At 49.9% G+C, this 23,750-nt stretch overlaps 3 protein-coding genes across 14 annotated transcripts in view; 2 read left to right on the forward strand and 1 right to left on the reverse strand.

The window, feature by feature from the left end:
* Positions 1-9,671, forward strand: part of TESK2 (testis associated actin remodelling kinase 2) — a 162,737-nt gene extending 153,066 nt beyond the window's left edge. For 3 of the 4 annotated variants that reach the window (XM_017881798.1, XM_017881799.1, XM_017881801.1), the window contains 6 exons: positions 4,916-4,998; positions 5,223-5,307; positions 5,877-5,960; positions 6,160-6,246; positions 7,558-7,675; positions 7,993-9,671. In XM_017881798.1, the coding sequence (XP_017737287.1) occupies positions 4,916-4,998; positions 5,223-5,307; positions 5,877-5,960; positions 6,160-6,246; positions 7,558-7,675; positions 7,993-8,714 (1,179 nt within the window). In that variant the 3' untranslated portion in view covers positions 8,715-9,671. The remainder of the gene's footprint in view (positions 1-4,915; positions 4,999-5,222; positions 5,308-5,876; positions 5,961-6,159; positions 6,247-7,557; positions 7,676-7,992) is intronic. The other variant, XM_017881800.1, reaches the window with a different exon arrangement.
* Positions 9,578-13,979, reverse strand: TOE1 (target of EGR1, exonuclease). Of its 2 annotated transcripts, none has more exons than XM_017881802.1 (8): positions 13,245-13,979; positions 12,336-12,478; positions 12,209-12,249; positions 11,984-12,080; positions 11,446-11,604; positions 10,914-11,173; positions 10,555-10,714; positions 9,578-10,475 (listed from the first exon to the last, which is right to left on the reverse strand). In XM_017881802.1, exons 1-8 carry the CDS (start codon positions 13,294-13,296, stop codon positions 9,855-9,857), a joined length of 1,533 nt encoding a protein of 510 aa, XP_017737291.1. In that variant the 5' UTR covers positions 13,297-13,979; the 3' UTR covers positions 9,578-9,854. The 2 variants fall into 2 exon arrangements, with proteins under 2 accessions (XP_017737291.1, XP_017737292.1); XM_017881803.1 differs by lacking the exon at positions 13,245-13,979 and adding an exon at positions 12,946-13,039 and having other exon boundaries at positions 9,583-10,475.
* Positions 13,086-22,038, forward strand: MUTYH (mutY DNA glycosylase). 8 transcript variants are annotated; one of them, XM_017881805.1, is made up of 14 exons: positions 13,086-13,330; positions 18,567-18,687; positions 19,524-19,672; positions 19,761-19,800; positions 19,914-19,987; positions 20,125-20,166; positions 20,250-20,321; positions 20,397-20,510; positions 20,596-20,693; positions 20,774-20,918; positions 20,998-21,061; positions 21,235-21,426; positions 21,531-21,667; positions 21,753-22,038. In XM_017881805.1, exons 1-14 carry the CDS (start codon positions 13,295-13,297, stop codon positions 21,951-21,953), a joined length of 1,485 nt encoding a protein of 494 aa, XP_017737294.1. In that variant the 5' UTR covers positions 13,086-13,294; the 3' UTR covers positions 21,954-22,038. The 8 variants fall into 8 exon arrangements, with proteins under 8 accessions (XP_017737294.1, XP_017737293.1, XP_017737298.1 ...); XM_017881804.1 differs by having other exon boundaries at positions 13,120-13,330; positions 19,521-19,672; XM_017881808.1 differs by lacking the exon at positions 13,086-13,330 and adding an exon at positions 13,425-13,573 and having other exon boundaries at positions 21,753-22,037.
* The last annotated feature ends 1,712 nt before the right edge of the window (positions 22,039-23,750 follow it).

Here is a 23,750-nt window from a genome sequence, read left to right on the forward strand (position 1 = left end):
CCCCCCCCCCCCCCCACACACACACAAGTGTCTCCTGTCTCTGGCTGCAATGATGAAAGAATATTAGAAAAGAGGAACTTCTGACCTAGAGGTACATACAGTCTTGTTGGCAAATAACTAAAAAGTAGTGGACAGCATTTTATAATTGTTTAGCTACATAGACGACAAGTTTTCAGAGCAGGAAAGATCACTCTGGGCCAGGGTAGCTACGCTTCCTCGAGGAAAGCCTCCACTCCCTAAGAGATCATCATATTCCCTTCTGTGCCCTGAAAGCACTTTGTCCCATTGCAGTAGTATCCAAGTGTGGTTCTGTCCGGGCTTGTTGTGCTGTATTACAAAAATAATTAACCTTTTTGGACTATAGGATAAGACCACTATCCTTTGCTTTTCCTAATGGGGAATGAGTATTCCCAGTGTCAACTGGCTTGAGACAAGAAACTAGGAACATAGGAGAAATAACTCCCTATATTTCTGGGCTGTACTTTCTTGGGTCTGGACTTTAAGGAGGTTTTGAGGATACTTCCAGGTGGTGAAAGCAAAGGACTTTTGCAAACTCTAGAGGAAGGCTGGGAAGTACACTATAGGGGATCTCAAGTTGAAGACAAACAAGTGAGTCTTATGAACCAGACTGTCCAATTTGAGATACTGTCTGTGTTCATTGCCCTTTTATCATCTCTGAGATTTATCTGGTAAAGTTTTGTCTGAATGTTTCAGCCTCACTGTAACCGTGTTGCAGGAATTAGGGAGAGGAGTATATGTCTACACCTAGGCCAGAGCAGCCCCACCCAAGATACCTGTGTGGTGGTGGCAGTGGCCCTAAGAACAAAAAGTCCCGAGGGAGAAATAAAGCAAAAGGGACAGTAGAGGGCTCTGAGGTTTCTAAATTATCTCTTCATAGTCCATCTTGGGTCTGTGTTTTATTTCTTTAAGGACAGTATCAGGTTTTCTTATATTTTAATATTATACACTCCATATCACTTGATTGTTCTATTGTATCTGTATCTCCCACCAGCATATGAGTTTCTCAAGTGCTCCTCTTATTTACTTTTGTTTTCTTAGCACCTAGCATAGAGCCTATGAGAGTAAAGGCTTCCTGGGCATATTTCAGGGAAGGGCTTGATAGCAAAGAGGCTGAAACGCCTGCTCCAGAGCTGAGATTCTGGGTCCCAGGCCCAGTTTTGTCCTCATCTCTGAATGACTTCAGTGACCTTGGAACTCTGTGCTCCCAGTCTGTAAAATAGATGCTGTCCTTGACTTTGCAGGAGTGATCAGTCCACATTGCTCAGACCAGAGCTGACAGGAGGGATTTAAAGTAGAGGTAACATGTTTCATGTGGGTAAACCAGGACAGAGAGAAGTAGATGCCTTTTTCCAAATGATCCTGAGCCTGTGGTTGGAAGCAAAAAGATCCCAAGTTTCCTATCAACGTGCCTCGTGAAAGTAGTATTGCCTTTATAGGATTCATGTCTGCAGCTACTGCAATAATGCTCTAAGAGTAAAATGTCTGTCAGATATAGCCGTTCAGTCTCATTTTGTAATTACTTCTAAGAAACAGCCTGAAACAGACTTTTACAGTGGCAAGGCTAAGAACTTACTTAGAAGGAAGTGGGAGGCAGTGTGGCTTTAAAAATACTCAGTTCATGAGCACTATGAAGAAATGCCAATAGCCACACACAGGCTTTTATCAGTAGCTCTAGGAGTAACCAGTACACATATACCCGAGCCTTGGCTCTTGGGGGCAGCTGAGAAAGTAGTTGCTTCTGCTTAATACCATTACTGCCCAACATCAGGAAAGTACTACTGATCTTCTGTGGTTACTGTTGGGAATGAGTATGAATTATGAATTGCACCTTTAGTTCTTAGTTCTTTTCTGTTGTCATTGTTGACTGCATAGAAGCCACTTAGGTGATTTCACTAGAATGAAAAGCCTATTCAGTTATGGTCTTAGGCTATGCCACACAACGAGGAATAGAAAATGCCAATTTTCAGAGTGAAGAGAACATGAATTAGGAACAATGTTGAATGCTGGAGGGATGTAGAGAATGACTGTTAGTGTACCCTGCAGTTAATTTTTATAATTAAAACCATCAGCAGCTTCTGGGAACTATTTATGCTATTTAGAGGGCACAATATTGGGGAATCCAATCTCTACCTTTCATGGGCTCTACTCTAGTTGTGGAGATATTTAAGTCAGCAGGTCATTACACAAGAGCTATGGTAAAGGTACGGCATCACATGGTGGGATTGAGGGTAAGGGATGGGACATATCACACCAAAACAGATAATCCTCTAAGAGACTTGAAATATAGCAGTCCCTGAGGCATTTAGGAGTCCAGCAGTTCGGTCACTGATCTCCCTGTGCTATGAAAAGAACCTCTTAACTGTTCAGTCTTGCAGTAGAATCAGTCTTTTCCTGCCTGATCCTAACTGAGTTTATGGAGTCAGTTTGTTGGGGTTGAGGGGAAAGAGGTGAAGTCACATAGAAAGTGTTTTGTTGCAGAAACAGCTTTAGAGTGAACATGAATTAATAGACTTGGCATTTCTCCACTCAGGTGGCTTTATTCAATGTTAATACTGACTGTGCAGCTGTTCCAGGACACCTCAGGTACTTCTCTCAGGTGTCTGATCTGGCCCAGTTCTGAAGAATTTGTGTAGGTTTCCAGGAAATGCATCCATGGCCACCCGTTTGAGTCTCTTGTCATCTCAGTCCTCACTATGGAGAGTGGAATGTATGATTATTGTATACATTTGACACACGCTTTTTGTAATTTCAATTTTTGAGACAGAGTCTCACTGTTGCCCAGGCTGGAGTGCAGTGGCGTGCTAACTGCAACCTCTGCCTCCTGGGTTCAAGTGATTCTCCTGCCTCAGCCTCCCGAGTAGCTGGGATTACAGGTGCCCACCACACCTGGCTAATTTTTGTATTTTTAGTAGAGACAGCGTTTCACCATGTTGGCCAGGCTGGTCTTGAACTCCTGACCTCAGGTGATCCGCCTGCCTTGGCCTTCCAAAGCTGGAATTACAGGCATGAGTCACCACACCCAGCTTGACACATGCTTTTAAAAGAAGCCCCGTTGCTTCAGTCATCAGACCAAACTTCCATTTAACACACTTTTGCCAAGCTCCTTCTGGGTGCCTGTGCTAGGTTACAGATACAGAGACAAATGAAATCATTCCTTGCCCGTGAAGAGGCAAACATGTAAGTCACTGCTGCAGTGTGATATAATAGGTGTGAGGACAATGAGGAATGGGAACCAGGCAGCAGTAGTGCCTGGGCTGCTTTTTGAAACTGAAAAGGTCACCTCTTGCCTCAGGGAAATCAGATTGGGCCTCTCTTACTGCTTAGTGTAGGCAGGGCTATGTCACTCAGAAGTCTTCTGGGAGGGAAGAGACATAGGTGACATATTTGAGCTGCCACTGCCTCACGGGCTGGTGCCCTATAGCTGAGGCTTTGGCTAATAGGAAAGCTGGCCTAGGGCCCATCTTCTCACAGTCAAAATCAGGGAGCAGGGGGTGCTGAGCCAGCAGGACTGATGAGAGAGCCAAAGCCAGGACAAGCACGAGGACTGTTCTTCCTGGAAGCCAGAGATGAGGCATGTTTACCTGTGATCCAGGGTAGAAGTGATGAAATCACGGGTCCTTCCAGCTTGGGGAAGGGGAATGGTGTAATCATGTCAAGGCCAGAGTAAGGGATTGATTTGTACCTGACAGGAATAAGCAGGAAGTGACCTGGCCATGTCTTAGCAACTAGATACTAAGGCTGGCAAGGAAGAGGGAGGGCTGGTTTGGGTCAGATGGGGCCTTGCTGGCTCCAGAAGTGTTTCTGTGAGCCAAGGATCCCTGCTGTCTGCTATTCTGAAGGAAGTGGGTGGGGTGAGGTACCTCTTGAGCCAGAGCAGTGTAGGGCTATTTTGAAAGCAGCTATTTGGGGAGAGGTGATTGCTGCTTTGTTTATTTACAGGTCACTTGGGTTGACCTGAAGACAGCATTTGTTCAGTGAGCATATTCTCAGCCTGTCTCATGAATTGAAACCTGTGAGGAAGGAAGGACCAAACCAGAACTTGCTCCTGAGGGGTTCATAGCTTTTCTGCTAGACTGTAAGAGGAGTGTCGTAGAGGAGGAGCTAAAGGAGTTGAGATGAGAGAGAGAGAGAAAGATGAGGTCATGGCTAAAAAGGTAGCTTGCCTTGAAAGACAAAATTTTCTTAGGTGAAAAGGATAATTGGGAGGATATTTCAAATGGAAGGGAACAGTGTAAGCAAAAGCAAAGGCTTGAAGGACCTGTTCAGGTTTGGTAAGTCAAGCTTGTCTGTGACAAGTTTGGATTAGGGTATGTGCATAGGGGCACCAGGAACAGGGGGACAGCAGCTAGGCCAGTTGGATAAAGCCAGATCATAGACTTTTAATGCCAGAGAAGAGGTTGGTTGTGATCTTGTAGACAGTGAAGGTTAGTGTAGGCTTAGACACTTGTCTTGTGCTTATATGAAGTTGGCAAGGTCAGGCCTGGGCTTTGGGTCTGTTTCTGAGGAAGGAGGAGACCAGGGGCCTGATAGTCTGTTGTTCTCCCCTATATTGCAAGCTCCGAGAAGACAAAGGTTTTGGTTGTTTTCATCTAGCTATTTCTAGCACTTAAAACTATGCCTAGCACTTAGAAAGCAAAGACGAGTAATTGTGTTTGGAATGTGAAGTGTATCGTAGGGCAGCCTAAGTGTAACCAAGACCCAGGATTAACTAATCTCACCTGGCTGTATTAGAGCCCCTGATCTGACCAGTGGGGTCAGCTTAAGAGTGTGGTTCACCAAGAAGGAGAGGACAAGGTGCCCTGTGGTAGGAAGGGAGGAATGGGTGGTAACTCTGTGGCTGACTGATCCCCACTTCTGAGCCACGTTATTTTCTCTTCCTTCCTGGGAATCCTAGAACTGCCTGATAAAGAGGGATGAGAATGGTTACTCTGCAGTGGTAGCTGACTTTGGCCTGGCTGAGAAGATCCCCGATGTCAGGTGTGTAGCCCTACTGGATGCTGGAGTTCAAGGGACAGGGGGCTGAAGCTAAGGGAAAATTCTAGCCTCCTCCCCAGAGGCCAGGACTTGGTCACAGCTCAACTTCAGCTCCCTAAATTTGGTTAGTCCTTGCCTATACCCATCCTTGGGGTGGAGGAATGGTCAAAAGATTCCATTGCACCAGCCAATGGCAAGCTCATTTTCTGTATAATCTCACCCCACAGCATGGGGAGTGAGAAGTTGGCTGTGGTGGGTTCCCCATTCTGGATGGCACCTGAGGTTCTCCGAGATGAGCCCTATAATGAAAAGGTAAGTTTTGAGGATCTCAAGGCCTGATTCTCCTTTTTTTTTTTTTTTTTGAGATGGTCTCACTCTGTTGCCTAGGCTGGAATGTAGTGGCACGATCTCGGCTCACTGCCTCCCGGGTTCAAGCTATTGTCCTGCCTCAGCTTCCCAAGTAGCTGGAATTACAGGCATGCGTCACCATGCCCTGCTAATTTTTTTTATTTTTAGTAGAGACAGGGTTTCACCATGTTGGCCAGGCTGGTCTCAAACTCCTGACCTCAAGGGATCTGCCCGCCTCAGCTACCTGAAGTGCTGGGATTACAGGCATGAGCCACTGTGCTCAGCCCTGATTCTCCTTAGAATCTACTCTTAGCAGAGTGTCCAAGATGTTCCTACTAAGAACAGGTAGATGTTCCTACAAGGTACCAGGGGTGGTACCTGGCAGCTGCCCAGTGACTGACTTGGATGAAATATGGGCAATATTAACCCATGCCTGGGTTGTTAGATGGGGGGGTGGGGCGAGGCAGGGGCAGGGGCAGATACCCTACCCCTCAACTCATTAAGAGGGAAACCAAAGTCTGACTACCCACCAGGCAGATGTGTTCTCTTATGGTATCATCCTCTGCGAGATCATCGCCCGCATCCAGGCCGATCCAGACTATCTTCCCCGCACAGAGGTGAGCTGCAACCATGGGGATCATTGCCACTGATGGGGCTAGTTTGAAGCAATGAAACTGTTCTGTCCCTGGGGTGGACTTGCTGGAACTGTCTGTTGCTGGTTGTCAGGGGCAGCTCCCAACCTCTTCTACTGAGTCGACTAGGATGGGTCGGGGGATTAATGAACTGTCTACCTAGGTTTTCCATACCCATCCACAGAATTTCGGGCTGGACTACGATGCCTTCCAGCACATGGTGGGAGACTGTCCTCCAGACTTTCTGCAGCTTACCTTCAACTGCTGTAATGTGAGTGTCTTTCTCCTTCTGCCTTTCATCAGGGGCTGGTTGAACCCTTTTCATCTGGTTAGGACTGTACAGAGAGGCTGCTAATTAGCTTCATGAGGGACCTCATTTTTCTTTTTTTTTTTTTTTTTTTTTGAGGCATAGTCTCGCTCTGTCACCCGGAACTGGAGTCAGTGGCCGATCTCAGCTCACTTCAAGCTCCGCCTCCCGGGTTACGCCATTCTCCTGCCTCAGCCTCCGATGTAGCTGGGACTACAGCGCCCACCACTCGCCCGCTAGTTTGTATTTTAGTAAGACGGGGTTTCACCGTGTTAGCCAGGAATGGTCTCGATCTCCTGACGTCGTGATCCACCCGTCTCGGCCTCCCAAGTGGCTGGGATTACAGGCTGGAGCCACCGCACCCGGCCTTATTTTTTTTTTTTTTTTTTTTTGAGACGGAGTTTTGCTCTTGTTGCTCAGGCTGGAGTGCAATGGTGCCATCTTGGCTCATTGCAACCTCCACCTCCCAGGTTCAAGCAATTCTCCTGCCTCTGCCTCGGCCTCCCGAGTAGCTGGGATTACAGGCATGCACCACCACGCCCGGCTAATTTTGTATTTTTAGTAGAGACGGGGTTTCTTCATGTTGAGGCTGGTCTCGAACTCCTGACCTCAGGTGATCCACCCACCTCAGCCTCCCAAAGTGCTGGGATTACAGGAGTGAGCCACCGCGCCCGGCCAAGGGACCTCATTTTCACTGTAGTGACAGCAACCACACCTCCTTTTCCTCCCTCTGGCTCTTAGCTAACCTATTCGGAGCCCTGGACCAAGGAAAGAAAAAATTTGCTTTGTATTATCTGGTCCTCAGCCTGTAGGATAGACCCATCACTCCTTGCCTTGGGTGTTGATGGAACTCTGGTCTGGTTTTATTGTTGGACTGTGGATCCAACTGGTCCTGAGGCATATGAGAAAGGCTCTTCTTGGCCTTCATGTTAGCTCTGGGGCTGGACCTTATCTGTTAGGATCAAGGGGTAGGTGGGCTTTGTTCAGATACCTCCCAGAAACACATTAGGAGCAGAACTCAAGAACAGAATAAACTAATATGAGCATACTTTTGGAAGGTGCTGTGACAAGATGATAAGACAAACACTAAGACAGGGAGGGCAGTAGACAATAGTGTTTTCCCTGACCTGAACTGTATCTTCATTGTCTGGGGCCTTTAGAAAAGGTCTCTTAGCTGCACATCTGAATCTTCAAAGATGCCAGAAATAGACTCAAATGCCATCTTTGGGGTGGGAGATGGAGGGCAGGGCTCATGGCTGTTGTGTATACCTACAGATGGACCCCAAACTGCGCCCATCTTTTGTGGAGATTGGGAAGACCCTGGAGGAAATTCTGAGCCGCCTACAGGAAGAAGAGCAGGAGAGGGATAGGAAGCTGCAGCCCACAGCCAAGGGTAAGAGATTAGACCAGGGAGCCAAACCTAACCCTAAGGGAGGAAATTCGGATGTAGGGCCTTCTCCTCTTAGGATTGTGATTGCCAGGATCCCAGGTCCAGAAATAAAGGGGAGGGGAAGGAGATAACACAGAAAGTACTGGCCTCTTTAAGAGCTGTGGCTTAGCATACTGCTTTCCATCTCCGAGTCTGCTTCTTCATTGGTGAAACGGGGCTGCGGTATCAACTTGCTTTCATGAGTGAAAACATTATGTGGTAAAATGCTGCTTCTATTTGTTATGACTAGTGAGAGTAACCCAGACTTAATTATTATTCAGGATTCTTGGAGAAAGCACCTGGGGTGAAGCGACTAAGCTCACTGGAAGATAAGATCCCCCACAAGTCACCATGCCCAAGACGTACCATCTGGCTGTCTCGAAGCCAGTCAGACATCTTTTCCCGTAAGCCCCCACGTACAGTGAGCGTCTTGGACCCATACTACCGGCCACGAGATGGTGCTGCCCGCACCCCCAAAGTCAACCCTTTTAGTGCTCGCCAGGACCTCAAGGGGGGCAAGATCAAGTTTTTTGACCTGCCCAGCAAGTCTGTCATCTCTCTGGTATTTGACCTGGATGCACCAGGACCTGGAACTATGCCCCTGGCTGACTGGCAGGAGCCCCTGGCCCCACCTATTCGCCGGTGGCGTTCCTTGCCTGGTTCGCCTGAGTTCTTGCATCAGGAGGCTTGTCCATTTGTGGGCCGGGAAGAATCGCTATCTGATGGGCCCCCACCACGCCTAAGTAGTCTCAAGTACAGAGTTAAAGAGATCCCACCATTCCGGGCATCTGCCCTACTAGCTGCTCAAGCCCATGAGGCTATGGACTGCTCCAGTCTCCAGGAAGAAAACGGTTTTGGGTCCAGGCCCCAGGGGACCAGTCCATGCCCTGTGGGTGCTTCTGAGGAGATGGAGGTAGAAGAAGAAAGGCCAGCAGGCTCAACTCCAGTCACCTTTTCCACCTCAGGCATAGGCCCGCAAACCCAGGGAAAGCAGGATGGGTGAGGGGGGTTAGTCCCTGCCTCCCCTTAGCGATGGACCTTCAGCTGAAACCATATGGCCCCCTAGGTGCACAGCCTTGATTCTTCCCTGGAGCCTACAGAGTAGGCAGGCTAGGCCAACCCAGGCTCAGCTTCTAGGCTCCCAGTGCCCATTGGCTGTGTATGACAGGGGAGGCAGGAGTGAGAGGCCTTCCTAGTGAGGGCCAACAGCTGATATCAAGCCTCTGAAATCCGGCAAGGACGTCTGCCTCCCACTGGACCCCCTCCAGTGCACTTCCCCAGACAGGACCAGAGGATGTCTAGTTCTAGGCTGAGCTGGCAGGCAGCTATTACCCCGGTTCTTTCCCGCCCCAGGTCTGTCTCTTGCCCTTTCTTGGGGCATGTAAGCTACTGAGTGGAACATGGAGCTGACTAAGAGGCCATAACGGGCATGGCTGTTTCCCAGACCTGAAGATTGGGGTGCTTCTTGCCAGTATTCTAAGACACTTGAGTAATTGCTGTTTGCACTTACTGCATGGTCAGACCACGTCACTACGTTTCTATGCAAGGGGAGAGCAAGGCAGTGTTGTGGTCATGGCTCTTAGCTAACCTATTCAAAGACCTTTTTCCCATTGATTAATCTATTTTCATATTTATAAAGGAGTCTTAATGTTCTGCCCCATAAGACTTTCAACCTTGTGGTTGGGAGTGGGGCTGGTTTTGTAGGCCCTAGGGCCTGCTTCTATGTATTTGTCAACATGTGATACATTCAGTTGATTAAATGGTTTATACATGGACTGATTTTCTTCCCTTCCTGCCATGGCTGGAACTTTGGGAACAGTCTGTCCTTACAGAGCTGCAATAAGAAATAACCAAAGATGAAGCTGGTCAAATATTTTCATAACTTGCTTCTGTTGATTTTTTTTTGTAAAACTTTCCCAAGACATTTTCAGACTTAAAAATAAAGTCGGTGTTACAGGTGCTGGTCAGCCTTCTTACTTGTACCTCGGACACTGAGATAAAGGAGGAGGTCCAGGGCAATGCAGTGATATGTCTGTCAGGACACTCCCCTTCCCCTAAACTCAGTAGTAGTTGAGTATGACATTTACAGGCTAGAAAGACCCAAAATACCTCCGTTCCACCTGAGTGCTAGGTGGAAGTTGCATCAGCTGCTGCCCCAAGCGAGCTTCATCTTCTGATTGTGGGCTTTTGAGGAACGGGAGAACTGGCTCTTGGCCACTGTGAGGGGTACAGCTTTGCCACTCAAATATACCTTATTGTGGCATTCAGGGAGCCAGGGTCCAGAGCTGCCGGGCTGGGGTCCCTGGCTGACTTCCACATAGGCCATCACATAACCTGTCATAAAGGCATCAAAACCAGCCCGGTGCAATCCATCCCCAGGTACTGGGTTAGAACTGGCTTGGCTCCCTGGCACTTCTGAGGTAGCTGTATCAGCTATTTCAGGCCTTGTTGCTGTAACCCCCATCTCTAAGTCATTTTTGTTGCCTTGGTTGGAGTGAGGCAGGTTCCTAGTTTCATTCTCAGCCACCTCCTGCTCGGTTTCTTCAGCCTTGAGGCTATCCCCACAGACCTGCTTCTTGGGAGGACCATCCTTAGCTTCCCCAGAGGTCTGTGTCCCCGGTAGGTTCAACAAAGCCCTCTTCCGTTTTTCCCTACGTCGTCGCCGTCGCCGCTTGTCCTCTGCTGCAGCCTCATCAGTGTCAATGATAAGGTCAATATCGTGGGACTGAGGACACTGTGGTCCCAGGGGGCACCAGCCATAAGCCTAGGGGTGGGAAAGAGGCTTAGAAAGAGGCTCCAGGCATCAGAACCTCCCCTCCCAAGAAATAGGTGGGTGCTCTCACCGAGAAGTTGTCACAGATGCTGGTGGGATGAGGACGGTGGGTTGCTGGGGGCAGGCAGCAACGGTAATCAATATGGTCCCTCATGCTGGAAGGATAGTTGCAGAACTCCAGGGTCAGGTGTGGGCTGCCAGCTGCCCGCTGCTTCCCATTTTCCCGTTCACTGCAACAGCGCAAGAGGGTAATGGTCCACTAGCATATAAGCTCCATAAGAGCAGGGTTTTTTGGTCTGTTTTGTTCACTGCTGAATCCTCAGCACCTAAAACACTGTCTGGGCACATGGTAGGAGCTCAATAAATATCTTAAGTGAATGAAATAAACTCATATCAGGCCCCACCCCTTTCCCTCAACCATTTCCTCACCATTTCCGGAAGGCGTATTCTAAGTAGGAGGCCACGAAGCGGGCATGAAACTCAGCAGCATATTTGGTGTCATAAATGCCTGCTGGGAACATCTCACACAGGTCAGCAGTGAAGGTTCCCAGACTCTCAGGGAGGTGTGCATAGAAGTTCTGGTACAGGAACACCAAGTCTATAAGGCCATTGTGTAGCACCAGGGGCCGGCGGGCTCGGATTAGCTCCAGGAATAGGGTCCGTACTGACTGGCTCTGGCTCTCATCACCCTAGGTGAAAGTAAAGGGGTCAGTGAGGAGGACAGAGTCCCCCAGGGAGCCTCTTCTGCTGGGCATTTATCCCAGGCTTGCCCACTTGGAATGCTCTCTCTCTTCTCTACCCAATGCTACCTACCCTCCTAGCAGTCTTGTTTCCCAAGCCCTGTCACTAGTGATTCCCCATACTCCCTAAGAAGCAGGTTCTCCCCAGGCATCCAGCCTAGGATAGGAAGAAATAAAGTTACAGAAGGGCAGACTCAAGGCTAGGGAATCTGGAGGCCTACCTTGTCATTGCCCTTATGGTAGGGGATGCCTTGGGCATACTGCTGGTTGAAGTTGAAGCCATGCTGTATCAGGAACTGCACAGACTTTGGTTCTATGACATACTCCTCCATGCACAGCAGAGTGAGATTGAACACCTGAGTCAGATAGGAATGTTCACCCTGGGAGAAAGAGAAAGTCTGCTATATCAAGATTTGGGAGAGCCAAGTTAGGAGGATGCAAAAGCTTAAGAATGATACAATGGACTCGGCGGGGAAAGGGTGGATGCAGGTGAGGGATAAAAGACTACACATTGGGCACAGTGTACACTGTTGGGTGATGAGTGCACCAAAATCCCAGAAATCACCACTAAAGAACTTATTCATTTAACCAAACACCACCTGTTCCCCATAAACCTACTGAAAAAAAAAAAAACAAACTATCAAGTTAGAAAAAAAAAACAGATTTGGGAGAAAAAAGCTTCATATCTGATGTTCCCCAGAATCTCTCTACCCTCCTCCCCACAGCCAGACCTAGGATTGGGGTGAGATCAGCTCATACCTTGTCTGGCTGTCGTTTGAAGCAGGCGAGGCCCAGGGAGAGGATAGAACGGGTCCTGGCAGCATGACACACAGCCTTGTAACGTTCCTCGATGCACCTTGGGGTTGGGTTGGGGGTTGCTGTGGCTGAGAGTTAGCCTTATGAAGGACCCAAACCACCCAGGTCAGTGACCGCCCCCCTCCACAGTTGAGGGCTGACACTAAAGAGAACAGGGCTTATACTTACTGGTTCAGCAAACTCTTCCTGTCCCCAAGCCCACTCAGCTCCTGTGAGGAGGTAAAGGGAGCGTTGACAGGCCTCTAGCACCAGTCCCCTTCACAACCACCTGCCCTCCTCGTTTTCCAACTCTCACCGTGTCCACAGCCACGAAATTAGCTGTCTTTATGGCTAGCAGGAGGGATGGCCACATCTCTTTGAAGTTGTTGCTTTGCACATCCACTACGGGAACCCGGACTACTAGCTCCTCCCCAGATGTTGTGCTTTTGCTGACACCACCTGGGGGTTAAGAGGGTGATGGATGTTCATGCTTAAGGAAAGAGCCCAGGGGAACAGACAGCAAGCTAGGCCACGGTGATGGTGGTGAGGGGGGTAGTTTCCATTGGCAGCTTTTCCCACAAGCCTTTGTATCCCACGTGTTCTACACACAGGCCTTGGAGTGGAGAGTGCCCTGAATTTGGGGAGGAAGCCTGGGTCTTCCCGTGGCTTGTATGAGTCTGGGTAAATTACTTCCCACTTCGCTGTCACAAGATATAGAGGAGAAAGTTGGACTAGATGACCTTTGAGATTCTTTTTTCCCGTGTCCTGCAGGGAACATTTTGCAGGGCTTGAGGATCTCAGCTCCCTTAATATCCCACAGGGATCCACACTACTGTTCTCATGGTGCCCCAGCGCCATAAGCAACAGTTCCCAGTAAGCCCCAGAGCCTGATAGTGCCACACACCAGAGCTGCCAATACGTCCTACCTTTCTTTCGACCACAATGCTCAATCCACTCCACTGAACTGAATCACAACTATTATTAGTAACCGTTATGAGCTCCAGACTACATCTCCCGCCATGCCTCCATCAGTTCCATGCTCCCAACGCTCCAGGCTTTTGCAGCCCGAGCCGCGGTGTACAATGGGACTTGTAGTCTCCTCGTGGCTAGTTCAGGCGGAAGGAGCAGTCCTCTAAAGCTTGAGGTCTCTAGAACTATGAGCCCGAGGCCTTGCCCTCTCCCAGAGCGCAGAGGCTTTGAAGGCTACCCCTGGGAAGCCGCTCACCGTCGGAAGCTGCGGGAGCTGAAGCTGCGCCATCGTCACTGTAGGCGGCCATGACACCGCTCGTCTCCCGCCTGAGTCGTCTGTGGGTACGCTGGACTTGCGCTCCGTCTCCTGGAGCTGTTCAGGCAGTCGGGGATGGCGCGGGGTCTAGCTGTCGGGTGGCCGAGGGGTCGGACTTCCGTTCAGACCTCCCGGGTCCGGCGCGGGGAAGGCAGCCCGGCGCGCGCTAATTGCCTATTGGCCGGTGCTGCCGCCTCGCCGCCGGGATGGGCCCGAGCCACGCCCCCTGAAGTGCGCCGGAAAGCTGGGCGCGCTAGAGCTCGCTGGAGGTAAATTTTCTTTCCCGCACTGGCGGCGGGAACGCGGGGCTTGGGTGTACTGCTCTCTTCATCAGCGTGGGCTGGGGGTGGGGGGATGACTGGGTTTGGGCTTTCCAGAGAAGGTGACGCTGCCTGAGCTGAGCTTAAAGCACGACCAGGAGTTAGGCTAGGAGGGGGTCGTGTGGAGGAAAGAAAGGTGTTCTGGGCATCGGTAAATTCCCAGAGAGGATGGAGAGCGCAGTGCTCTCCAGAAAGTGAAAGAGGCGGGGAGTAAGCCGTCGGAGGAGGCTGAGGAGGGTGTAGGGCGACCGACTGGTAGGGAAGCTTTTGAAATAATCCAATCAAGTGATAATGTGGACTTGAATTAAGGCTGGCAGTATGGATGGCGAGGAAGGGACAAATTGTGAAGCAACTAGGCTGTATAGTCGACCAAGAGGGTGATTAAGCTTGAAAGAGATTTCTAGGCCGGGCGCGGTGGCTCACGCCTGTAATCTTAGCACTGTGGGAGGCCGATGCGGGCTAATTACCTGAGGGTCAGTTCAAGACCAGCCTGGCCAACGTGGTGAAACCCCGTCTCTACTAAAAGTACAAAAAAAATTAACTGGGTATGGTGTGGGCGCCTGTAATCCCACTACTCAGGAGGCTGAGGCAGGAGAATCTCTTGAACCCGGGAGGCGGAGGTTGCGGTGAGCCCAGATCGCGCCATTTTGCACTCTAGCCTGGGCAACAAGAGCGAAACTCCGTTTCAAAAAAAAAAGAGGTTCCTATTGGAGACTAGTACCTCCCTAAACACTCCAATTCCCATCCACCTGTGCCTTCCAATGCTCCTTTGTTACTCTTTGTTTATAGTTCATCTTCAGCTTCTCTCAGCTCAGCCCATTTCATCATTATTCAGAACTGCTTGGGCCTGGCGCAGAGGCTTATGCCTGTAATCACTTTAGGAGGCCGAGGTGGGAGGATCGCTTGACCCCAGGAGTTCAAGACCAGCCTGGGCAACATAGTGAAACCTTGTCTCTACAAAAAAAAAATTAAAAATTAGTTGGGCATGGTGGTGCGCACCTGTAGTCCCAGCTACCTGGGAGGCTGAGGCGAGAGGATGGCTTGAGCCCAGGAGATCGAGGCTGCAGTGAGTCATGATCTCCCCACTGCACTCCAACCTGGGTGGCAGAGCAGCAGAGTGAAGGACACACTGTCTATAAAAACAACAGCAAAAAAACTGTTTGGATTTCTCCTATCCTAAAAAAGGGAAACTCTTTTGACTATCCCCCATCCCATTAATTCATTTAACAAGTATTTATTGTGTACAGTTTACCTGGCACTGACTTTGGACACACACCAGTCAACAGAAGAGAATCAGTCCTTGCACTCAAGTCATTTTTTACAGTAAAATTCAGGAAGTACACACTGATGGAAAAAATCAAAGTAATGTGAAATTACATTGGGGTAAGAGCTACAAGGCAGAAATATGTGATAGGATAAGATGAGGGGACCTGATCTGGACATTTCAGTCAAGACTTGAAAAATGATTAGATGTTAGATAAAGCATAAAAAAGTCCAAACAGGAAATTGATTGTGTGAGGCTCCAAGATGGACAGACACATTTGAGGTATTGAAGCAACTAAATTCAGTCAACCTTGGCTGGAGCACAGTGAGAGGGGATGAGGCAGATGGTGCCCGAATTATTGGACCCACAAGGCTGTAGTAAAAGGACTCCCTTCTATTCTAAGAGCAAGGGTGTGGCAGCCAAATCACTCCAATGGCCTATAAGGGACTTTGTGACCCTCCCCTCCCCACCTCATCTGGTTTACTTCTCTGACCTACCACTCAGCCCCATCTGATTCCATTCTAACCACATTGGCCTATTTACTGTACCACAGACATACCAGGCACCCTCCTTGGGGCCTTTGCACTCGCTTAGAATGCTTTGGGTCTACCTTGACGACAGTCTTTAAAATTACAACATTAAATCTCACCTTGGCACTCTTTTTTTTCCCCACTTGCTCTAATTTTTGCTTTTCATGCTAATATTTATCACCTAACATGTTATGGAATTTACTTATGTTCATTATTCCTTTTCTGTCCCCATTAGAATATAAGCTCCCTGAGGGCAGGAACTTTTGATGTTTTATTTACTGAAGTATGCCAGGTGCCTAAAACTGCATGGCATCTATTAGGGGCTCCATAAATATTTGCTCAATCTTTTTTTTTCTTTAAGAGACAGGGTCTTGCTGAGCCCAGGATGGAGTGCAGTGGCACAATCATAGCTCACTGCAGCCTCGACCTTCAGGGTTCAAGCTGTTCTTCACTTCAGCCTCCAGAGTAGCGGGATTACAGTGTTGAGCCACCACAACCAGCTTGCTCAAGAATTTAATGACCCGTAGTAAAGGCCTAGAGTATTTAAAAAAGAAAGAAAAAGGAAAAAAGGAAGGAAGGAAAGAGCGGGGGAGAAAAGAAAGAAAATAAAAGAATATAATGGGGTGCCACCCGGCGCCGTAGTTCATGCCTGTAATCCCAGCACTTTGGGAGGCCGAGGCGGTTTGATTGCTTGAGCTCTGTAGGTTGAGACTAGCCAGGGCAACATGGTGAAACCCTATCTCTAACAAAAATACAAAAATTAGGTGAGTGTGGTGGTGGTGTGCGCCTGTGGTCCCAGCTGCTTGGAGTTGGGGTTGGGTATTGGGGTGGGAGGATTGCTTGAGCTGAGGAAGCAGAGGTTGCAGTGAGCCAAGATCACACCACTGCACTCCAGCCTGGGTGACAGAGTGAGACCCCATCTCCCGCCCCACCAAAAAAAGAATGGGAAGCCATTGAAGGTTATAAGGAAGGAAGTGACATGATCTGGAAAAGGTTCTTTTGCTCTTTGGATAATGGATTGTAGAATGAATGTGGAAGTAAGCAGGTTTGGTAAAGGAAGTTTGGCTATGAAGGGAAGGAGTGTACGAGTCAAGGAGAAAATCTTTCCCTTTGCCCTCTGAAGATCTGCTGAAAAATCAGCCACAAATAGCAAGTTAACTGGAAAAAAGGCATACAAATTTATTAACATGCACACTAGGAGAATCACAAAGTGATTACCCATCCCCCTACAGAGTTTGTAAGTTTATATGCCATCTGACAAAACAGATTATGGGAGGGGTAGAAGAGAAATTCTGTTTTTCTGTTTTTGTAGAGACTTACTATGTTGCAAGCCTAATCTCGAACTCCTGGGCTCAAGCAATTCTGCCTTGGCCTCCCAAAGTGCTGGGATTACAGCCCTGAGCCAGCATGTCCAACTCTATTTGTTTTTAAATAAACTGAACTTTGGCCAGAAGGAGATTCTGTTGAAGGGAATAAAGGGTTACTAGGGAGACTGGAATGGGGACAGAGAATGGAATTGTTAATAGTTCTCTTGGGAATTTGAACGATCCTGAGGTATACAACACCTTGTGAAAGGGTTTGTTCAGGTATGGTTACATGTTAGTCTTAGCGAGAGGGGAAGAAAACACAAGTGTTCTTTTTAGTGGGTTTGGACTGTAGGCAGATAAAGAGTTCCAGAGGAACAACTTTGTCCTGGCTTTGGGAGAGTCTGTGGGGTAGAAGGAGCAGAGAGACCTTGAGGCTTCTTAAGTTCAGCATGTCAGAGTGCCATCTTTTGGGGTATTGGTTTCTTTCTTTTCTTTTTTTTTTTTTTTTTTTTTTTTTTTTTTTTTGAGACAGAGTCTTGCTCTGTCTCTTTTGCCCAGGCTGTGCAGTGGCCGGATCTCAGCTCACTGCAAGCTCTGCCTCCTGGGTTCAAGCGAGCACGTCCAGCTAATGTTTTTGGATTTTTAGTAGAGATGGGGTTTCACAATGTTGGCCAGGCTGGTCTCAAACTCCTGACTCAAGTGATCTGCCCGCCTTAGCCTGCCTTAGCCTCCCGCAGTGTTGAGATTACAGGTGTGAGCCACTGCGCCGGGCCTGGGGTATTGGTTTCTGAGTTCCAGCAGTTAGACGGGATTGGAGGAGCAGGACCCTGAAGAGGAGGAGGGTAGGACAGTGCAAATGGAGGTCGCTTTGAAGTTTTGGTTTTTTGTTTTTTTTTCTGAAGGAGGAGGCAAGCTCTTTTGATGAAAATGAGGTGGTAAAGTCAAAGTTTTGGGGGAGAGTTTGATACAGAGGCTTGGCAGGGACTGCATTTTATCACAGTGTAAGAATGCTGGTTGTGGATTGGAAAGAACAAGTTGCTTAATCTCCATCAACTTCAATCTCCTTATAAGTAAGATGGAGGGGATACTAGTGCCTACCTCATGGAGTCACCAGGAGATTGAGAGATCCAGTACAGCTCTTCATGGGTTCTGACATAGAGTTGGCACTCACAAAGTATCAGCTAATTTTAGCTGTTAGAGAAAAGGCGGCCATTATAACAGTCCGGGAGCAGTGAAAATCAACCAGGCACATTTTCTCATTGTTGATGGTCAGCCACCTATGGTTTACTAGATCAGGAAAAGATTAGGAATAAAAATAGCTAATCTCTTATTCTCCCACTGATTTGCCATCTGTTCTCAGACAGATCTTTTGTCCCTCTGATCCCTGGTTTCTTCCAGGATAAAATGAAGGTTTTGGACTAGATGACTACTAAAGGCTGTTTCAGTGTAACAATGCTACATCTCTAAGAGGCAGAGAAACCTCCTACCCCCATTCTCCCAGACACACCTAAACACCTAAACACACAATCACAGTAAGCATCAGGGATACACAAATGCTCCCAAACAGGAGGCTTTGGTCCTTGACCCATCCCAGCCCTGGCCTCTGTTTTTGCATGTCTCCAGGGCTGTAACGCTGGCCCCCTTGAGGCCACTTGCTCAGCTATACTAGTTGTATCTCAGTGCTGCAGCCAGCCAAGAGTAAACTCATGAGCATCTTGAGAGTGCTTGAGAAAAGCTGGACCCTATGTGAATGGTGGATTAGATGGAGATGGCTATCACCCTTGGAAGGCCTCAAGATTCTGCCTCATTGTGACTGCTTTGGCTGGGTCTTTTTGTTTCAGGCCATCATGAGGAAGCCACGAGCAGCCGTGGGAAGTGGTCACAGGAAGCAGGCAGCCAGCCAGGAAGGGAGGCAGAAGCATGCTAAGAGCAACAGTCAGGCCAAGCCTTCTGCCTGTGATGGTAAGGAACTTGGTTGTGGCCCAAGGCTCACTGGCCATAAAAGGGGGCAGATTCAGGCTGGGAAGGGATTGTGATAAGTATCAAGACATTAAGAGACTTACTAAGGGCCAGGTGTGGTGGCTCACACCTGTAATCCCAGCCCTTTGGGAGGCCGAGACGGGTGGATCCCTTGAGCCCAGGAGTTTGAGATCAGCCTGGGTAACATGGCGAAACCCCCTCTCTATGCTCGCATGGTGGTAAGCGTCTGTAGTCCCAGCTACTCAGGAGGCTGAGGAGGGAGGATTGCTTGAACCTGCAAGGCAGAGGTTGCAATGAGTTGAGATAGTGCCACTGCACTTCAGCCTGTGCAACAGAGCCAGACTCTGTCTCAAAAAAAAAAAGAGACTCACTAAGGGTGTAATTCTGACTATATTGCTGTGTGACGTTAGGATAATTGCTCTGGATGGCTGTTTTCTTACCAGTAAAATGGAGCAGTAGTTCAGCATTTCCTCCCTCATGTGGCTTTCATGGGACCAAATGAGTTTATGAACCTGAAAGTGTTTTGTAAATAGGAAGGTCCTGCACCAGTATATATTATAGCTGGCTAACACTATTAGGTTTTCATTATGGCTCAGAGACAAAGAAGCCAGCAGTACCACCCTGAGAAATTAAGGCCAGAAATTTAGCCACAGCTACACACAATTACATAACTCTGGTCTGACTCCAGCTCCAAAGCTTAAAGGGGTTTGTTGGGGGAAGCCCTAACTGGGAGCATACTGCCACAGACTGCTGTGTCCCAAGACCCTGGTACCCAGGCTATGCAGGGATGATTCCTGAGTGTCCTGGGGCCCCAGCAGGCCTGGCCAGGCAGCCGGAAGAGGTGGTATTGCAGGCCTCTGTCTCCCCATACCATCTATTCAGAGACGTAGCTGAAGTCACAGCCTTCCGAGGGAGACTGCTAAGCTGGTACGACCAAGAGAAGCGGGACTTACCATGGAGAAGACGGGTAGGCAGGCGAGGAGCAGGGACAGTGGGTGGGAGGCAGGCACCCAGCCCCCTCCATCCTAACTCCTCATCTGGGGTTGCATTGACAGGCAGAAGATGAGGTGGACCCGGACAGGCGGGCATATGCTGGTCAGTACATCTCCTGAGAGCAGGGCCACTTTGCCTCGAGGCCCTTGGGTCTGGGGGCTGTGGGCCAGGTAGGGCAGGTCAGCAGTGTCCTTATGCCAACCCCTTTCCCCTAGTGTGGGTCTCAGAGGTCATGCTGCAGCAGACCCAGGTTGCCACTGTGATCAACTACTATACCGGATGGATGCAGGTGACTCCAGGGGAGGAAGGGAAGGGTCATGGGTCGGACCCCAGATGAGAGCCTTTACTTTGGGGTGGGTGTAGAGAAGGCTTCCTCTACCACCCTCACCCTTGACCTTGTCTCTTTCTGCCTGCCTGTGGCTATAGAAGTGGCCTACACTGCAGGACCTGGCCAGTGCTTCCCTGGAGGTGAGAGCCACCCTAGGGTAGGGGAAATAGGAACGATAGAGGGACTGATGGGTGATCTCTCTGACCTCTGATCCTACCCACAGGAGGTGAATCAGCTCTGGGCTGGCCTGGGCTACTATTCTCGTGGCCGGCGGCTGCAGGAGGGAGCTCGGAAGGTAAGGGGATGGCAGGAGGGTAGGAACCCAGGAGTCTTGGGTGTCTCATAATCTTGAGTCTTGCACTCCAATCAGGTGGTAGAGGAGCTAGGGGGCCACATGCCACGTACAGCAGAGACCCTGCAGCAGCTCCTGCCCGGCGTGGGGCGCTACACAGCTGGGGCCATTGCCTCTATTGCCTTTGGCCAGGTGATCCCACAGCCCACCCCCACTTTGTGCATGCCCAGCCTTCTTCCTCCCAGCCCAGGCTAACTCTTTGGCTCCTCTGTGCCAGGCAACCGGTGTGGTGGATGGCAACGTAGCACGGGTGCTGTGCCGTGTCCGAGCCATTGGTGCTGATCCCAGCAGCACCCTTGTTTCCCAGCGGCTCTGGTAGGATGTTGGGGTAACAAGGGTGCTTCAGGGGTGTCTCCAAAGGAGCTCTGGCTCACAGCAGTGTTCCCTTCTTTTAGGGGTCTAGCCCAGCAGCTGGTGGACCCAGCCCGGCCAGGAGATTTCAACCAAGCAGCCATGGAGCTAGGGGCCACAGTGTGTACCCCACAGCGCCCACTGTGCAGCCAGTGCCCTGTGCAGAGCCTGTGCCGGGCACGTCAGAGAGTAAGCCTACTGGGGAAGGGGCACTGAGAAGTCCTAAGGGGTGACTCTGCCCTATGATACCCAACCCTGTGCCTCTCAGGTGGAGCGGGAACAGCTCTTAGCCTCATGGAGCCTGTCGGGCAATCCTGATGTGGAGGAGTGTGGTGAGCACCAAACCTAGCCCCCACCCCAGCCCTTCCTGGCCCAGTCAGAAGCCCCACTCCAGTTCTTCCTCTAACCTGAGTAAGATTCTGCAGAACTTGGCCAAAGCCTGCTCTCTAGATTGGCCCCTAAAGCCCTCTCGGCCTGAGTAGGGTTTGGGGATCTCGGTTCCCAGCTCCCAACACTGGACAGTGCCAGTTGTGCCTGCCTGCTTCAGAGCCCTGGGACCAGACCCTGGGAGTGGTCAACTTCCCCAGAAAGGCCAGCCGCAAGCCTCCCAGGGAGGAGAGCTCTGCCACCTGTGTTCTGGAACAGCCTGGGGCCCTTGGGGGTGCCCAAATTCTGCTGGTGCAGAGGCCCAACTCAGGTACCTGGATACTGGGCGTGGAAGGCAGTGGCGTGAGTAACAAGGGAGAATGGAGGGAATGGGCAGCTGAGGCCTGACCCCTGCCTGGCTGCCCTCCTTCTCAGGTCTGCTGGCAGGACTGTGGGAGTTCCCGTCCGTTACCTGGGAGCCCTCAGAGCAGCTTCAGCGCAAGGCCCTGCTGCAGGAACTCCAGCGTTGGGCTGGGCCCCTCCCAGCCACGCGCCTCCGGCACCTTGGGGAGGTAAGTGAGCAGCGGAACGCCCAAGGATGGTGGCTTTTGAGGCTATATCCACAGGCCTATTTGAACCTCTTGGCCCTTCCTCCAGGTTGTCCACACCTTCTCTCACATCAAGCTGACATATCAAGTATATGGTCTGGCCTTGGAAGGGCAGACCCCAGTGACCACCGTACCAGCAGGCGCTCGCTGGCTGACCCAGGAGGAATTTCACACCGCAGCTGTTTCCACCGCCATGAAAAAGGCACTACCTTTGTTGTCTTTGTTGTACTTCCTTGTGTTTCCTACATGAACACAAGCATGTAAACAGGAAAAAAAGCATTTTTGGGCTGGGCGCGGTGGCTCAAGACTGCAATCCCAGCACTTTGGGAGGCCGAGACGGGCGGATCACGAGGTCAGGAGATCGAGACCATCCTGGCTAACACAGTGGAACCCCGTCTCTACTAAAATACAAAAAAACTAGCCGGGCGAGGTGGCGGGCGCCTGTAGTCCCAGCTACTCCGGAGCCTGAGGCAGGAGAATGGCGTAAACCCGGGAGGCGGAGCTTGCAGTGAGCTGAGATCCGGCCACTGCACTCCAGCCCGGGCGACAGAGCGAGACTCCGTCTCAAAAAAAAAAAAAACAAAAAAAACAAAAGCATTTTTTTTTTTTTGAGACGGAGTCTCTGTTGCCCAGGCTGGTGTGCAATGGCGCTATCTTGACTGACTGCAGCCTCCGCCTCCTGGGTTCAAGTGATTCTGCTGCCTCAGCTTCCTGAGTAGCTTGGATTACAGGCGCCTGCCACCACGCCTAGCTATTTTTTCTATTTTTAGTAGAAACGGGGTTTCATCATGCTGGCTAGGCTCATCTCCAACTGCCGACCTCAGGCGATCTGCCTGCCTCAGCCTCCCAAAGTGCTGGGATTGCAGGTGTGAACCACTGTGCCCAGCTATTATTATTATTTGTTTTTTGAGATGGAGTCCCTGTCACCCAGGCTGGAGTACAGTGGTGCGATCTTGGCTCACTGCAACCTTTGCCTCCTGGGTTCAAGTGATTCTCGTGCCTCAACCTCCCGAGTAGCTGGGATTACAGACGTGTACCACCATGCCCAGCTAAGTTTTATATTTTTTGTAGAGATGGGGATTTCACCATGTTGGCTAGGCTGGTCTCAAACCCCTGGCCTTAAGTGATCCACCCGCATCGGCCTCCCAAAGTGCTGGGATTACAGGCATGAGCCACTGTACCTGGCCAAAAAAATCGCTTTTTTTTTTTTTCTTTTTTTTTTTGAGACGGAGTCTCACTCTGTTGCCCAGGCTGGAGTGCAATGGCATGATCTTGGATCATTGCAACCTCTGCCTCCCAGGTTCAAGTGATTCTGCCTCAGCCTTCCAAGTAGCTGGAATTACAGGCGTGTGCCACCATTCCTGGCTGATTTTTTATTTTTTAATTTGTATTATTTGTATTATTTTTATTTTTGGGGGGGAGAGATGCTGTCTCCCTCTGTCACCAAGGCTGGAGTGCAGTGGTATGATCTCAGCTCACTGCAAACTCTGGTTCCCAAGTTCAAGTTATTCTACTGCCTCAGCCTCCCGATTAGCTGGGATTATAAGCTTGCGCCACCATACCCTGCTAACTTTTTTTTGTATTTTTAGTAGAGATGAGGTTTCACTATGCTGGCCAGACTGGTCTCTAACTCTTGACCTCAAGTGATCCACCTGCCTTAGCCTCCCAGAATGCTGAGATTACAAGTGTGAGCCACCACACCCAGCCATGATGTTTTGTATTTTTAGAAATGGGGTTTCACCATGTTGGCCAGGCTGGTCTCGAACTCCTGGCCTCAAGTGATCCACCTGCCTTGGCCTCCCAAAATGCTAGGATTACAGGCGTGAGCCACCACGCCTGGCCAAAAAAACATATTTTAAACAAAAGTACTGGGACATGAAGTTAAGGGCAGAACACCGGCCGGGCACGGTGGCTCAAGCCTGTAATCCCAACACTTTGGGAGGCCGAGACGGGCGGATCACGAGGTCAGGAGATCGAGACCATCCTGGCTAACACGGTGAAACCCCGTCTCTACTAAAAAATACAAAAAACCTAGCCGGGTGAGATG

This window comes from Rhinopithecus bieti, unplaced genomic scaffold (assembly GCF_001698545.2).
Source record: "Rhinopithecus bieti isolate Rb0 unplaced genomic scaffold, ASM169854v2 scaffold_12155, whole genome shotgun sequence".
Lineage (NCBI taxonomy): Eukaryota > Metazoa > Chordata > Mammalia > Primates > Cercopithecidae > Rhinopithecus > Rhinopithecus bieti.

Bases quoted from the DNA above. Each gene is read 5' to 3' on its own strand.
- MUTYH (XM_017881804.1), top strand. From the start codon at position 13,295: ATGACACCGCTCGTCTCCCGCCTGAGTCGTCTGTGG. The intron at 13,331-18,566 runs GTACGCTGGACT...TTTTTGTTTCAG, and splicing joins CCCGCCTGAGTCGTCTGTGG to GCCATCATGAGGAAGCCACG. The intron at 20,919-20,997 runs GTAAGCCTACTG...TGTGCCTCTCAG, and splicing joins TGTGCCGGGCACGTCAGAGA to GTGGAGCGGGAACAGCTCTT.
- TOE1 (XM_017881802.1), bottom strand. From the start codon at position 13,296: ATGGCCGCCTACAGTGACGATGGCGCAGCTTCAGCTCCCGCAGCTTCC. The intron at 12,479-13,244 runs GTGAGCGGCTTC...CTTAACCCCCAG, and splicing joins AGCTCCCGCAGCTTCCGACG to GTGGTGTCAGCAAAAGCACA. The intron at 12,081-12,208 runs GTAAGTATAAGC...CCCAACCCCAAG, and splicing joins AGGAAGAGTTTGCTGAACCA to GTGCATCGAGGAACGTTACA.